Below are 17243 nucleotides of genomic sequence, written 5' to 3' on the forward strand. Positions count from 1 at the left end.
AAGTAGAGAATTCTGGGCAGAACATTCATGCAAATACTTTCAACACGACCGAGCAGGGATAGAGGGAGCGTGGACCATCGTTCCAGGTCACTATTAATGCATCGAATTATTTTACTATAATTGGTCTCATACAAATTCTGTAAGGATGGGGGGATGTATATGCCAAGGTATTTTATACTGTCTTTTGGCCACTTAAATCCACTTTGGAGTTTTAAGGTTCTTGAGATGTTACCATTGACATCCTTAGCCTTTGTTTTTTCCACATTTACCTTGTTTTCTGAGTAGTATCCATACTGTGAGATGAGCTCCTTCAGATGTGGTATAGTTGATGCAGGTTGCGTCAGATATAACAATACATCATCAGCGTAAAGGGATATTTTATGCTCTTCTTTATGTATTTTGATATCTCGGATGAGCTGGGCCAGGGGTTCGATACTAATTGCAAACAGCAGGGGTGATAAAGGGCAGCATTGTCTGCAGCCGTGTTCCAGTCTGAATCTTTGTGGTCTATATCCATTAACTTTAACAGCTGCCTGTGGTGATGAATTTAGAAAGTTGGCCAAATTTGAATCGTTTTAGTGTTTGGAATAAATATTGCCATGGTACTCTGTCAAATGCTTTTTGAGCATCTAGTAGGGCTGCTCGATTATGGAAAAAATCATAATCACGATTATTTTGGACAATATCGAAATCACAATTATTCAAACGATTATAAATATGTGCCCTTATTCTGAAGTCTATGCTTTATTCTTTAAATGACTGCAGCCGGAAGTACCATTCACTGGCTGGTCACACCGGACACCTCCGCGGTGGTCATCCTGCGATTCCTCTCCGTGATCACACATACAGCTGATATTCGTCATTAACTGCAACGGTGTCCCAGCATTTGTCCTTTTTGGTGTTGCACATGCAACATGTGCCGAGGATCATACAACTCACTGTACTTCTCCACATCAATTATTAATTTAATGTCATCCATCTTCAATAACTTCTCCGCTGTTTGCTTCGTTCAATGTCGGGTGTCGAGGGTAAATTACGTGTTTTCCACTCAAGCCTAAAGGGAGAGTACGTAGACCCCCCCCCCCCCCTCTCTCTCTTTTTATCTTCATGACTGCTTGTGTGTCTGTAGTGGATGGGCAGAGTGGGACATTTAATAATGTGATTGGTCAAATTGGTCAAATTAAAACTCCAGGACAACAGAAGGGGAATACAAACTATGGGATGCAAATTTTATCATTCATATCATATAAAATATGTCATCAATATCGTTTAAAATAATTTTTCAATGTGTTTCCTGGCGCGATACGCTTGCGTCAAGCGCAAAAAATAGACTCGACGCCGAAACAATCGCTGCACGGCGCTAGGCAGCCTTGGCGCAGCGCAGCCCCTCAGCCTCCGGTGGGACCCGCACAAAGGATTAACATGGGAGTGGATGGGAGCCAGCTGTTATTTAAGGCGTGGCGCTGCGCTTACGCGTCCGGTGTAAACCCGGCGTGAGAGTGAGTGCCAGCGGGGCCGCGCTGAATGCTTTGGGGGAAGGACTGAACTGCGCATGAGTGTCTCTTTCGAAAAAAATGCACAATAATCGTTTCAACTCGATTTTAGTAGTTTGGAGATCGTTTGACCCCATAATTGTAATCACAATTAAATTGATTAATTGAGCAGCCCTAGCATTTAGGGACATAATCATTGATTCTGATTTCTCTTCTTTTTGATGGGATATAATGTTTAATTAGCGTCGTAAGTCATCGCCATAGTATCTTCCAGTGATGAATCCCGTCTGATCTGGGTGGATAATTTTAGTGATTATATGATTGACTCTTCTTGCTAGGATTGCTGTTAGGATGCGCAGGTCCCTGTTCAGCTGCGATATCGGTCTATAGAATTGGCACTCTGTGGGGTCTTTGCCTACTTTATTACCACTATAGTGGCCTCTTTCCAAGATGGTGCCATAGTTTTAGATTCTAATGCATGGTGGTATGCTTTTAGCAACAGTGGTGATAAAATATCCTTAAAGGTTTTATAAAATTCATTAATATATCTGTCTGGTCCTGGGCTTTTATGATTTTTGAGCTTTGAGATCACTTGCTTGATCTCTCATTCCTCAATAGGCTCATCTAATTCCTTAGCTGCTGGTTCTGTCAGTTCAGTTCATTTCATAGGGTTTAGGAACTCTGTAAGTTTTGCATCATCAGAGCAGGTATCTGTATTTTTGTATAAAGATTCATAAAACTCAGCAAAGGATTCTGCTATTTTATCTGGTTTTGTAACAAACGTTTCTTTTAATTTTATTTTACTGTACTGTATTAGATGATTTCTGTTTTCTTAATCTGAATGCTAATAATCTGCTTGCCTTGTTACCGTGTTCATCTTTGGTTTGTGAATCTTAAACTTCGCTCAATTTCATCTGATAGTAGGCTGTTGAGTTCTCTCCGGGTTGCGTTTAGGTCATTTAGAAGACTGGCCGACGCTGATTGATTATGTTTATTCTCTAAATCTTTTATTTTATCTTCCAATTCTCTCTGTTTAGCCTCCTTACCTCTTCTCCTAGCACATGTAAATGAGATAATACAGCCTCTGATGTATGCTTTGGCACAGTCCCACAATATAAGAGGAGTCGTTTTAGCCGAGGTATTATTATCCAAGTATTCCTTTAGTTCTGCTGTGACAAAGGAGGTACATTCTTTATCATTAAGAGGGGATGCATTAAATCTCCATTGTTTAGATGTTGGTCTTTGGCCTATGTCCAATTTTAATGCCACAGGTGCGTGGTCAGATACACTCCTGATCAAAATCTTAAGACCAGTTAAAAAATTGCATGAATTTGCATTTTGCACTGTTGAATCTTAGGAAGGTTCTAAGTAGAGTTTCAAAATGCAAAAAGAAGAAATGGGAACAAGAGCCCAAAAGTTGTGAGCAGGCAATTTATTGAAAACAACAATTTAACTGAAGTAGGCTGTTCATCAGCTGATCAAAAGTTTAAGACCACAGCTCAAAAAAAAAAAAAAACCTCCTAAAACAGAAATTAAAGTATCAAAAACTGACTCAGTAATGAGTAGCTCCACCATTATTGTTGATCACTTCAAAAATTTTGTGGCGTTGAAGGAGACGTGGCCTTTGAAGACGTTTCTTGTTTTTGAAGCCCTTCCTTCGCAGATGCCGTCTGATGGTTATTGGGCTGCAGTCAGCACCAGTAATGGCCTTAATTTGGGACGAGCATCGTCCCGTGTCTTGACGGACAGCCATTCGGATCCTCCGGCTCAGCGCCGGTGAGATTTTTTTGGGTCTACCACTTGATTTTTTTGTTCCATAACCCTGAGGATCTTTTAAGAAATGCAAAATGACTGTCTTACTGCGTCCAACCTCAGCAGTGATGGCCCTATTGAGAGGCCTTGTTTATGAGGTTCAACAATCCTACCACGTTCAATGACGGTGAGCTTTTTTGCCTTTGCCATCAAGAGATCTTCACAGTGTGATTACTTGACAGGAAATTACATGGAATCCAAATGTTTGCACAGATTTTGGCTTTTAAAGGCTGTGGTCTTAAACTTTTGATCAGCTGATGAACAGCCTATTTGAGTTAAATTGTTGTTTTCAATAAATTGCCTGCTCACAACTTTTGGTCTCTTGTTCCCATTTCTTCTTTTTGCATTTTGAAGCTCTACTTAGAACCTTCCTAAGATCCAACAGTGCAAAATGCAAATTCATGCAATTTTTTAACTGGTCTTAAGATTTTGATCAGGAGTGTATAGTTATAGGCAGAATCTCAATGTCCACTATCCTATGTAGCTCTTCTTTAGTGGTAAAGAAATAATCAATCCTTGAGTAGGATGCATGTCTGCTTGAATAGAAGGTGAAATCCCTGCTTCTCGGAAACCTGCGTCTCCATATATCTACTAGGCCTGCTCCTAGGGATTGGTATTTGAGCATTCTGCCCATTCTAGAGAGTGGAGCTTTAGAGGCAGGTTGTCGGTCGATTGATTGTGACATTACGCAATTCAGGTCTCCTCCCATCAGTAGCAGTCCTGAACTATATTGTAAAATCTTATTGAACAATGTCCTGATAAAGCCGGGCTCATCTTCATTAGGTACATATACATTTATGAGAGACACTTCTATGCCATCAATTAAACCATTAACTATAATATATCTCCCCTCTGTATCTTTATGTACCAGTGTTTGTGTGAAGTTAATTTGTCTGTGTATCAGTATGGATACTCCCATTTTTCTCCCTGACCGGTGAAGAGTAATATACTTTATCTGCCCAGGATCTTTTCAACTTTTCATGTTCCGCATCAGATAAATGGGTTTCCTGTAGGAATGCAATGTGACAGTTGGCTTGTTTCATCTGATGCAGAATTTTCTTTCTCTTAACAGGGCTATGGAGACCTTTGACATTATAGCTTTTCACTTTAAGCAGGTACATTACGTATTATATGTAATTTGCATATTTTGGGGAGTTTGTGCAGGGAAATGGGAAGCGGAAGTAAGCAGTGAGCACATGGGCCATGTATCTTGCTATGTGGAGCGTGAGGACTTGGACTACATAATGAAAACAATAGGGGTGGGTTAAACAAGGATATTTAAGAAAAATAGATAATGACCTTGTTGTACTTATATCCAACATAGGATCCCATGGGAACAGTGGGATCAGAACAAGGGAAGCACAACAGTTGTGACTGCTGTTAACTAACATCAACAACAGTCCGGTGGGATCTAGTCCCTAGCCACTAAGGGCAAGCAGCAACGGTGCACAGTCGAGATAAAATTGACTATGCTTAGGCAGTGCTAAGATAAGGAATAGAGAAAGAAAGAATAAAAAGAAAGTAAAGTAGACAAAGAAAGGGAGTCGAGTAATGGCCGTTCAGGCCCCTTGAGTACCTGTTATAGGTCTGTAAAATCAAACAGCTCCTCATGGTAAAATAGCACCTGAGTTGCATGTAGAGCTAATAGTCTCCTTAAAGGGACTCTTACCTTTGTTGCATTTGAGAATTACAGCACATTCAAATCATCCCGCCTTCCTCCAATGCCCCACCCCCTCGTTCCCATCCGCGGTGTTTTTTTGAAGAAACTTTATTTACAAGCAGACTTACAAGCTACTGCCTCCGCGCACGCACGTGAGTTTTTGTTTACCAAAGCAATGGATTCGGTAAGTTATATACATTTACATTCACATGCCCTGATGACGCGGGCCCGAATGCGCCACAAGAAGCAGACGGAAAACCTGCATGTCCATGCAGCAAACAGACAGGTCTGTCGGCCAATAAGGTCCTTCGGTCCGAAGAATTTTATTGGTGGAAGTTTTCACTAAATATTATGAGAGTGAAATAATTGTTTGTTTTTACTCCTGGTGGGTCTGTCTTGCATTTTAGAGTGTCATTACCTTATTAATACCAATTTAACCTTATCCAAAAAAAGTGTAAAAATGCAACAAAGGTAAGAGTCCCTTTAAGGTAGCTGACTGTGAGCAAGTATAGTGGAATTATAGAAATAATATTAATAGAAATAACAGGCACAATATAGCCTATACGGATTTGTGTTTTCAAGTGGGCTTTGAGAAATATTAGAAAATATATATATTTAAATACAAAATAGACATGATGTGCCAATATGTGCAAAACTCACTGGGCAGTCCTTACTGTAATTAACAGTGTTGGTAGGCATACATTTAGTCAGCAGCCTCAATAGATGGAATAACTTTCTTCTGGACATACTCTGCTGGAATCCAGAAACTCCTCATCTTCGTTGTGTGAAATCCGGAGCCTGGCTGGATACAGTAGACCGTAGCGGACTCCCTTCCGTCCTCGTAGGGCCTTCCGTATGTCTGTGAACACGGCTCTGGCTTTGGCGACGCTGGGTGTGTAGTCTGGATAGATGGCGACCCGGTTCATCTCATTATCCCCTCCATATCCTCGCATCACCTGTCTTTGGAGGCTGGTTACAGTAGCTTGCTGTGTCGCCACCTCGTCGGACCATGTTGATAAGCCGCACTTAATGTCTTTTATTTCGGTTTTCATGTGGTCAACTTCTGCCTGGATGGCGGTCGTGTTGTTAGCAATTTCGGACCGCAACATTTGTAACTCGGACTTTAGGACATAGAAATCTTCCGAGAGCGCACTTTTAATTTCCTCTCATCATTTTGGAAATCTCTCCCTTTAGGGAAGATAAAATATCCGCTTTCATTCTTTCAGTGACCATACCTGGGCTTTCCCTTCGGGTGGGGGAAGGTTGGTCCGGATCACCTGGTAGTCCCTGTCTCGTGGTCCTTGTAGGCCGCGATGAGCTAGCGCCGGATTTACATTTGTATTTTTGAAGCTTTTCCACCATTCAAAATGACGTAGCTTGCATAAGTCCGCTTTTGGCCTCTTTGTGTTGTCCTCGGTGAGCTTTAGGGCTGATGTTAGTAGAGTTGTAGCTGTTTTTTGAAATTAGTGTCTTACTCTATTTCTTGCTCACTAGCGCCCCCACACCACACAGGTGGTTGGAAAAGTGCTTTAGCTAACCTGAACCCAAACCTGAATACTTTAGGCACATTTTGTTTTTTTCATGCATTAACACAGGCACTGGCTGGTCGTTTCATATTATACCACAGGTAACGATAACATACCTAAATATGCAGCAGTGCACCAGCTTTGGCAGTGAAGACAAAAAAATGAAGCTATTAAACATGAATATAAATGTAAAATAAATCTCCGTTCTGTGTTTAAGGATTACACCAGCAGATTTGCATGTTTAAGCCAAATAACTTGTAATTAATGTAGTGCTACATATCAGCTGAGAAAGTTCTTCTGTCAGACTTTCACTTCAACACATGAATGCTAAACCATCCCTGTGTTACAATACCAATGTTAGCTGACAATTTTTTTTTGTAACTGAAAGATAACCTTTTTGTCATTTTAAAGGTCCCATATTGTGTCAAATATGTTTTCTGGGCTTTTACTATTCGTAATTACTTGAAGGGGGTCAGTAGGGACCAGTGTTGCCAACTTGGCGACTTTGTCGCTAAATCTTGCAACTTTCCAAATCCTCATGGCGACTTTTTTTGTCAAAAGCTACTAGCGACAAATCTAGCGACTTTCTGGTGTTTTGGAGACCGACGTGAAAGCACATATCATTCTGCAGTTACTGTCCTCAACCCGCAGCGGGTGCTGCCGTGAGCCCCTCCACCATCCCAGAGTACTCACAGGCGACCAGTCTCTCAGTAGCCTTGTGCAGCAGTCCCAGCTGCAGTCAGAGCAGAGAGGAGAACCACGCTCCGCGTCTTCCAGACTGCAAATGAATTGCGCATGCTCAAAGCCGCCGCTGATCCTGCCCTGGCTTACAGAGCGAGATGTAAGTGTCAATGTATCTTCACTGTCACTGGAAAACATGAGTCATTGAGTTCAGTCTCTTCATCGATGCAGTGTCCACATCGTGATGCATCTAAGAATCAAGACATGTCCACACCTCTAGTGTGGAACGTGGTGAAACTGAACCCTTTCAGGGCCCTGAAAACTAGGGATGAGCGAGTACAGCATTATCTGTATCTGTTAACCATATGAATTATCCGTATCCGTACTCGGAGTGGGCGGGGCCTAACCCGGAAGTGGGTGTGATTTAACCCGGAAGTGGGCTGGTTCAACATAACTTTCTTTTTTAACTTTGAAATTTTTTTATGATTTTTTTATTTTTTTTTAATTTATTTCCATACCAGGTGTGTGTGTGTGTGTGTGTGTGTGTGTGTGTGTGTGTGTGTGTGTGTGTGTGTGTGTGTGTGTGTGTGAGATGCGAGGGACGTTCACTGTCTCCCGGAGAAACGAACACTCTGTGTCCCCAGCACAGAAAGACGCGATCCACATTCGTTCACAAGTCACACAGACTGGCCTTGCTATTTTCACCTTACATTAACACTTAAAGTTTAGTGCAGTGTAATTGTTTGCCGTGATAATTAAATGCCAGTGTGATAATAAATGACAATTTCAAGCCATACAAACTGTCATGTTGTACTGTATTTAATAGAGGTTTACTTTACTCTAAAGTAAGTGTAAATGTAAAGTGAAAACAACAAAACCAGTCACCATGACCCGTGAACAAATACAATTCACGTCTTTCCATACTAAAAACACAGAGCGTTCACTTCTCCGGGAGACAGTGAACGTCCCTCGCATCTGCAGCGCTCCTCTACTGAGCCAATGCAGGTCTCGTGAAAATTTTTCCAAAGACTCGTACCCGAAGACCCAGTCGGGAAATGAACGAATCATTTCTGCTTCCTTGACTGAGCCTATGGAACAGTCCCGATGCGCAGTGAACCCGAGTGACTGAGAGACAGAGAGCTGTTCTGTGAGTGAGTGAGCAGAGCCGTGTGTGACGGAAGGAGCGCTGTGACACTGTGTGAGGATTTTCATTCAGTCCGAGCACAGATAATGACTCCGATTACTCGTATAATAATCGTACTCGGCAAAAGTGCTTTATCCGTACCGGATACTCGTTTCAGCCGAGTATCCGGCTCATCTCTACTGAAAACTAAACCAAAGTTAAGAAAAAAAAAAAAAAAACTTGCTCTGCCAGACTCTCTCTTTTGGATCATTTTGCCGGTCCAAAGCCCCGATTAAGTAGGAGGGTTGGTCGTAGAACTAGCAATTCCACCCCACTTAGCAGCCTTTTGATTAAATTTGATATTCTAACATTTAACAATACAGTACCAAATTGATTAATGTATGTGGGTCTAGACCAGACATGGGCAAAGTATACGGCCCGTTGGGCTTTTTAATCCAATCTTGTCCAAATTAATAAAAAAAAAAAAATTGAATTTTTTTTTTTTTTAAACTAACAATTTAGTAGCACTTTTATGGCACATACTTACAGCATTTTGTAGTTTTGCTTTATTTAGTAAGAAATCGTACTTTCTTGATTCTTGTTCTGGGTTTGAACCCTCTGGGTTGAATGCACTTATTGTAAGTCGCTTTGGATAAAAGCGTCAGCTAAGTGAAATTTGCCCGGGAGTGCGGTGTATAGGTCTTGAAAAGGCACATGATCTCCCTTCACTTTTTCCCTTTGCCCCTGTGAGCCCTTCTGTAAAATGAGAGGATCAAGGAAACGAAAAGTGGACAATGAGTGCCGAGTGTTTAACACGGAGTCGACAACAAAATACTTTTTCACTGAAGTCCAATCGAAGGCTGTATGCCTGATATGCCGAGAAACTGTTGCAGTTTTCATGGAGTACAGCATCAGCCGTCACTGCTACGAAGCATGCTAACTACGCTAGCAAGCAGTCAACGCAAGAACGGGTGGCTGCAGCTCAGAGGTTGGCGACTAATTTTCAGACTCAGCAACATTTTTTTTCACAGACGAACTGCGAATAAAGAGTCATCTACCAAGGCATGTTTTTTGGGGGGCATTCGAAATAGCAAAGGCTAGCAGGCCTTTCTCTGAAGGCGAGTTTTGGTTAAATGGCCTTGCAAATAAGTGCTTTGCTACTTGGTAAAGGCAAAATCCTTTCATGTAATGATTTTTCCATGTCATTTATATTAGTTCACAAAAACGCTCCATCCATCTGTTCCCTGGCCCGGCCCCTCTGTCAAATTTTAGAACCCATTGTGGCCCACAAGTCAAAAAGTTTGCCCACCCCTGGTCTAGACCATAGACACAGCGTTAGTTGTCATGAAGTTATTTTGAGAAGTGATGGTCTATTTCAATGGCAAGATAAAAACAAGAATCAACAGAAGAATACGAAAAAGTGTTGCATTCACTTGAGAAAAAAAAAGGTTCTGTTTTTTATTTTATTGAGAACTTATCTCGGAATTTCCGAGATAAATATCTTAAAAAAACAGAATTTTGTTTTTCAAGTGAATGCAATACGTTTCTGTAGAAGAAAGCTCATTTGTAGTTCTAAACATAATTAGGGTGTTTTTTCTCACTTTTTGTATGTCCTACAGCGACCATTACAAATATGCAAAATTAGGCAATGACGTCATTTAGCGACTTCTAGCAACGTTTTAGACAGCCAATAGCTACTTTCCTTTCTGAGGAGTGGGCAACACTAGTAGGGACCCTCAAAGTATGAAAACAGTCCATTCTAAGAAATATGTTATTGAAACGTCTTGTTTCGTACTTCCTGTTCGTATAATGTCATTCTGGTTCGCACTAGTCTATCGCCCCACCCAGCCCGTACTAGTCCAGACTCCGAACCCCAGCTCCCCTCCACACCGAACGGTACACCAAGCAGACATGTTGCTGAGCTAGCAGCATGTTAGCTACCTCAGGCTAACCACAACAAACAACTCTGAAGAAACACCGCAGTGTGGAGGGATGCAAGGAAGAGAAGGTGTCTGTGCACATTCCTCCTAAGAATGTTACTGTTCGAGACCAGCAGTTACACTTTATATCTTCTGACGTGCCGTGTCGCTGTGCTCAGCACAGAGTAGGGGTGAAAAAACTACCTGCAATATTTGTAAGGCGGACCTTGCTTTCCATGGAAGCAGGACACGAGCATTGGAAGAGGAGGAACGTTTGACATCGTAACGTAGACGATGCAGACCCGCCTGTTATCTAGCTTGCTATATAAACGTATATAGCTGTGCGCAGGATTCTAGAATCCATTTCAAAAATATGGTTTAAACTTTTGTAAGCATAGTGTTATCCTATTGCCTGACAAACATATTTTTTAATCACAATTATGCAGTCCGAAGAAGACTGTAGTTTCGTTTGTTGATGTTTTTATTGCTGATGCTTTCCTTGTCCTTTTGTTAACAGAAAAAATGGATATTTGATTTTTAATTTATTTTTAGTATCAGCACTTGGCCTGTTCTTGGTTCACAGAAAAAGGGAAACTTGAAGTTAAATAAGCGCTCTGCCTGTCCTTGGTTTTAAATGGACACAAACTAGATTTTTCTTTGTTTTTGTATCAGTAGTACCGTAGTAGTACCCTAATATGCAGCAAAGTTTATTAAAAGACATTCTTGAATGAAGTATCGATCTTTATTGTTTTCATTTTCAGTCATCACATTCTGCGAACAACCTCAAGTTAAATGTAAAAGCTGTTGGCTAAATAAGAGCAATTGAAAGTTGTGTCATTCATAATCCAATTAGTCGATTAATCGTTTCAATAATAGATAGATTAATTGACCATCAGAATAGTCGTTGGTTGTAGGACGTAGACGTTACTCATTACTCTGGACTGAAACTCCTAAGTGAAACTCCTACATTTGCCGACTGTCCTGATAGACTTGAACAAACATGAGAACGTGTAACTTACCGAGCAGAAATATCCTGTTGTAACCGACTGTAAATGTGTGGCTGGTCTTTTATAAATGTATCCAAACATACCAGTGTGAATGTGCCAGAATGAGACCAGTGATAGGCCTGGTCGCGTGTCACTCAAAGGGCAGTCAGCCAATCAGAGGAATGGCTCATACCACAAATTGAATCACGGAAGGGTGTAAAATATGGGCCCTTTAAGTCATTTTTGAAAGTTTCTAGATTTTTTAAATATCCGTCCTTCCTTCCTGTAGTTGTAAAAAATAGCTGGGTAAACTCTAAATTTTGGGCAGCTCTCTCATGCTGTTATTTAAACGGGACATATTATGAAAATTCCACTTTGTTAGTGTTTCTACACGTTAATGAGGGTATCTGGCATGTCTACCGACCCAAAAACTCTGGAAAAAAACCACTCTCGCTCTCTCGTCACAATGAAATGGGAGTCTGTCTTACATGGCCTTGGCCCTTCCCCCATCCCCCCCTACACTCATATACATACGATATTTGCCAAAGCACTTCACTTCGTTTTTGCAAACCTCGGATACACCTGGAATAACTAGCTAGAAGCATGAAGCTGCTGGGGAGCTGGGGCTGTCGCAGGCAGGCTTCGGCCCGCCTGACTCTTGTTCAAAACGATAAGGTTGCAAGATTATATCTTCGTCTCCAGTAGCCATATTTCTACAAAGGTGATGGGTAGCCAAAAATCCGGGCACTCGAATCTCGTGTAGGAGGCGTGGGGGGGGGGGAGCTGGCTCATTAGATTTTAAAGGAACAGGCACTCAAAACAGGCAATCTGAGGAGGGTTGTCTTAGACAGGGTAAAAAGGGTGCTGTTTTAAATTATCCTTGTGGTATTTTGACCAAAATATGTTAGACATTTCATTAAGACCCCAAGGAACCATATCAACTTGTGGTAAAATGGGCATAATATGTTCCCTTTGATAGCTGGATGAACTTCAGTCAACCATAAACGGGACTACTTAAACTGAAATCAAATCATATATACCAGTAAATTAGCATTTTATTATTCATATTGTTATAGTTGTTGTTTATTTTATTTTACTTTTATTAACTGTGGTGGGTTAAACAATGATGGAATGTAACTTAGTACATCTACTCAATTACTTAGGGACTACATTGCTTGAGAGTAGCAATTAAATTTTACTTTACACATTTACTCCATTAGATCTTACACTAGACGAAAAGCAGTGTTATTGTCACAGGAAACCTCTTCGGACAGGCCTAATCCCCTGCTGTAACCTACTGTTTCCATGATGTTACCTCTGTGTTCGCCAGTGACAATAAGCCGAGTCAATCGGCGTTTGCGAACCTTAAGGGGGATATGGAGAACAAAGGAGAGAGCCGCGGGGGGGCTCGCAGACCCTCGCGGACCGATCGCGACGTGTGATCTAATTAGCATATGAATCGGAGTCCAGCCGCTGGCAAGAGCCTCTCTCTACTCACCATTGGAGGAAACCACAGACCCTTGAAACTAAATGTCACTCGTGATTGGCTGGTAGAAGTGTTGCTATTGGTCACCCTGGGTCATTGCATTCCGCACGTGGGGTCACAGCATTCCGCACGTGGGGTAAGCCCCTCCCACACAATATTAATAATAAAAATGTATATATTAATATTTATTATTATTTATTAGTAAGCCTTTACCAAAAGCACTGCAGTTAATTAAAACTAAACATTCATGTGATGCTTGATGTTATAGGTGAAAATATTGTACAGGGAACAAATGTGAACAAGGTATATGTGGAGTCAAAGCTTTATTTACATACAGCAAAAATATTGTACAAAAACTCAGGTGAGGCTTGAAATGTTTCTCTGCAGCCTCTGGGTCATGACTTCTTTGTGGGACTGTCTGAATCTTCTCCAGTGTGTAGACGTCTGTGGTGTGTAGCTGTGAGATCCAGTGTAGCTTCCAGTCATATATGAAGTGTGAGACACAGGTCGGTGCGCTCCTGGCTGTGGAAGGATGGATCCATGTCATCTGTCCCGCTTCAATCAGCTGTAGACACATTCAGTAAAATTAGCACAGTTCAATGACAACATACACCTTTACATGTAACTGGAAAATTATTTAATGAATATAACCTTACCCTCTTTCTTCTCCGACAACTCCTGAATGCTGATGTAAGGTCTGGTCGGATCATACTGGCTCATAGTGTGTCTTACTACGTCATGGACAGGCAGCTGGAAAACAACATGAGTAACATGAGTTTATTATTTATAAACGGAAATAGCCGCGCTGCATCACCGTTCGAAGATCCACAGCAAAAAAACACCAAAACAATTCATAAACAGTGACTTACATTCAATGGCTTAATTTTTTGCACTTTAAATCTGGACTTTCAGCGTCTCGGCCTCACGCGCAGTGGCCGCCTCGTTGTGTGTGTGTGTGTGTGTGTGGGGGGGGGGGACTCAGGCTGTGAAAACATACAGAGAAAAGTCACGTTGATGAAAAAACTTAACGAGAACAAACTGTTACATCTAAGTAATTCATACATATTTACACATGCACTCGATCTGCTCAAGCACTCGATGCTGTATTCGTATTTTAGCAACTTTCTCGCTATCCCAAAGTGGCGGACATGCTTTTCAGATGTACCAGTTAGCTTCGTAGTTAGCATGGCGGCTCCGTTTAGCTTAGCTCTTACCTTAACTCAGGGACTGTGCGTCCGTCTTCTCTGCCTCGACTCGTCCACACCGGGCCCGCGGCTCTGCTTACACACGCACTCATCTTCTCCTCCAGGGAAAAGCGTTGTGTCGACTTCAGCAAGTTATTTACTCCGAAGACAGAGTCACTCGGAGTCACTTCCTTATCTTAAAGCAGCGGTTACTTCATATAGGATGAGAATGTGACTGAGGCCCAGTTTATTTTTTCTGGTGTTTAGTAAATTTACACACATGATTCACGCTGTTCTGTGTTGGTACCCTTATAGTTGAATGCACTTATTGTAAGTCGCTTTGGATAAAAGTGTTGACTGTTTTAATGGAATACTGAGAAAGTTTAATAACAACAATTAGACAATTGAAGTTCAAATTATGAAGGAATTTCAGCTCTATATTGTGTCTTCTTTATATTTAAAATAATAATCAAACTGAGTGGAGATGTATGTTGTAGCCAAACAGCCGGCTGCTGTGTTTTGTCACTGTGCAGTCCATGGGGGATTAAATATTACACTGAAAAAATAAATCATTAAATCAACGAATGTTTCATAGCAATTTTGAAAGTAGTGGTGAAAAGGTAGCATTGTGAATTTGATGCCAGTATTTTGGGAGGACAGATATTTTTATGGAAAGCCAGTAGAAGTTTGGAGCTTACAGGACACAGATGATCATACCCAGCATCATTTCTTTGCTGGTAGAGGTGTGGTTAACAAATCCTCTGTGCATTTAACCAGCACAATTGAAAAAGTGACTGTAATCATGCCACTCTGTACAGTGGTTGAGATTCAGGATTGTTTTGGATGACAATACAAATTTGAAATAAGATGCATTGTTTAATTTGACAGCATTGACCTTTGTTCATGGTATACAATGTAATTCATTATAGCACACTTACTTATTTAAGACCAATTTAAAATTTCAGGTTTTATATATATTTTCAGCCTGGTTCACTCTGCCAGATAGTTTAGTTTACTCTTAGAAAAAGGTGTTATCTGCTCTGAGGGGAACTATCCTTATTTGCATTTGTGAAGCTCAGAGCATTGTCATTTGCATGTGAAAATTTTCCTGCGACACAGATTGACACAAACGCTTCTTTTCATGCAGTGTTAGGGGCATATTATACTTTTTAATCCACTATTTTGTATCTAGCTATAGTTTCTAGTTTACTAAACAAAAAATCCTACTTTACATGAATGCATTTGTAATAATAACAATATACACAGAGTGCATTTATTGTAAAATGGCCAAGTTAATGTCCTGCCCGCCCTGCCTCTGAGGTACAGGAACATAGTGGTGGCTGCAACTCCCTGCATTAAAGCCTGCAAACATGAGAATATGTAGGGAAATAGGATTTCAATGACATAGAGTATGGACTGTTGATTAGATTCTGACATACCACTGATTTTCACAAGATCCAATGAGTGGCCTGTGTGGCAACTGAGATATGCATTTTACTATGACTGTAGTTGACTGAGATGAAAGTGGCATTAATTATATGTGATCAGTAATCACTGATTGATCTCTCTCTCCAGGCTCTGCTCCAGTTGCCTCATCTGGACACTCTGTATGGTTACAGTTTGAAGCTGCTTCGTTATGCTGACACCACTACACTGGCCAGCCTGGTGAGAGCTGACTGGACCTTTTACTCATCCCACCCAGCCCTCTTCCTGTCTACGTACCTGGCCCATGGCCTACTGGTTGACTACTTTGAGAAGAAACGCCGCTGTGGTGTCAGGAGCCGAGAGGACAGCACCACAAACCTTGAGTGGCTGGCCAGTCTGTGGGAATGGTATACTTCTTTTCTGCTCCACCCGATAACATCGCTGCAGCAGATCCCATCCGACCACTCAGACTGGGAAGATGATCCAAACTTCTTGTTTGAGCATTTGTCTTTCCCTGATCTCTGGCTTCACCCAATAATGAATGTGGACTACATTAAAGACCTCCCAACATGGCGGTTCAGTGCAGTGAGTCAGTGCAGGGGGGGGTGCTCTGTTGGACAGCAGCATGAAGAGACTGAAAGATTACTTGCAGACACAGGGGATTCTCCTCCTGCAGGTCCCAGCACACTTTCACATGAGACCAAAAGGTACAAGAGGTCACTGTGCAGTCAGGACAGCAGCATCCAGCTATGGTCGTACAGCAACATGGACCCTAGCAGCAACCATCAGTGTGTGTGTGAAAGGGCAATAGAGGATGGTCACTTCACACCTCAGTCTGTTTCTAACCAGCATCTCTGTAATTGGCCAGGGTGGCCTTGTGATATGCTGCATTGCTCAGAATGTGTGGTGTGTCTTGAGAGCTTTGTGAGTGAGGAGCTGCTGATGGGTCTTCCGTGTGGCCATGCCTTCCACCAGCAGTGCATTGTTGTGTGGCTGGCAACAGGCCGACACTGCTGCCCAGTGTGTCGCTGGCCCAGCTTCAAGAAGAAGCTGCAGAGAGGTGCACAGCTTACCTCTGCTGAAAACACTCTGCAGGACTGATGGTCAGCATGGACCCCTGTACTCCCACTGCTCACAGGTAGCTTGCCATCATCACAGCTTGCTTGGATTGAAGTTGAGGCATGGAGGCAGTGATGAGGGCTCTTGGTGTCATGAACCATCAATCATCTTGTTTCCATTCCTGTTTTTGAAGGTAATGTCCTTACCATCACGGCAGACAGATGAAAGCCTTTGAATGCTATGAAAGCCCAGTCATAACGTTCTCTTTATAGAGAGTATAGTTATTCACACACTAATCACAGGTGTAGTCTTTGTAAACTGTTCAGTGCAATACAAATAAATACAAATATTTCCTATTCTGTTTTCAGGGCTGTGAGGACAGTAAAGAGTCTGTTCCACATATAAATCATCAGAGTGACTACAGGCAAGAAACTAATTATCAAGCAAAGAGCAAACACTTTATTCTCTATCCTACATCATGACTCACTAGAATTGCAAAAAGGCTCCGTGATATATGATCTTTGTCAATAATATTGGTCAAACTACTGCCTTGTCCGTCCCCCCCACAACTCTTTATCTTAGCAGGTTCCCTGCCATACCACTGTAATTACTCTTTACTTTAACTATGCCTTATCACATTTTATAGTTTGTATCTCTAGTGCTTTTGATATGCAGCATTTGAGCAGTGATTCATCCCTCTGAGAAGCAAAGCTAAACTGTTTTTTTATGATTCGTGTTTTTAGATGGGCTCTCATGAGTCTCAGTCATTTCGTCCTGACTGCCTCTCCGAAGACTTTCAGTCACTGTGCACTAATGCTTTCACTTTTCCTTTGCAAATCTTCATGCTGACTGACATTTGTCGCACAGTCAGGCTGTTCCTGACTTATGC

At 41.6% G+C, this 17243-nt stretch overlaps 1 protein-coding gene and 1 long non-coding RNA gene across 3 annotated transcripts in view; one reads left to right on the top strand and one right to left on the bottom strand.

The window, feature by feature from the left end:
- Positions 1-17243, top strand: part of rnf103 (ring finger protein 103) — a 36959-nt gene extending 19716 nt beyond the window's left edge. For both annotated transcript variants that reach the window (XM_061079089.1, XM_061079090.1), the window contains one exon: positions 15446-17243. In XM_061079089.1, coding sequence (XP_060935072.1) covers positions 15446-16396 — 951 coding nt within the window. In that variant the 3' untranslated portion in view covers positions 16397-17243. The remainder of the gene's footprint in view (positions 1-15445) is intronic.
- LOC133012304 (uncharacterized) lies at positions 12995-13623 on the bottom strand. The gene is made up of 3 exons (XR_009680803.1): positions 13556-13623; positions 13343-13436; positions 12995-13251 (listed from the first exon to the last, which is right to left on the bottom strand). It is a non-coding gene; the product is annotated as an uncharacterized LOC133012304 (long non-coding RNA).

The sequence above is a fragment of the Limanda limanda genome, chromosome 10 (assembly GCF_963576545.1).
Source record: "Limanda limanda chromosome 10, fLimLim1.1, whole genome shotgun sequence".
Taxonomy (NCBI): domain Eukaryota; kingdom Metazoa; phylum Chordata; class Actinopteri; order Pleuronectiformes; family Pleuronectidae; genus Limanda; species Limanda limanda.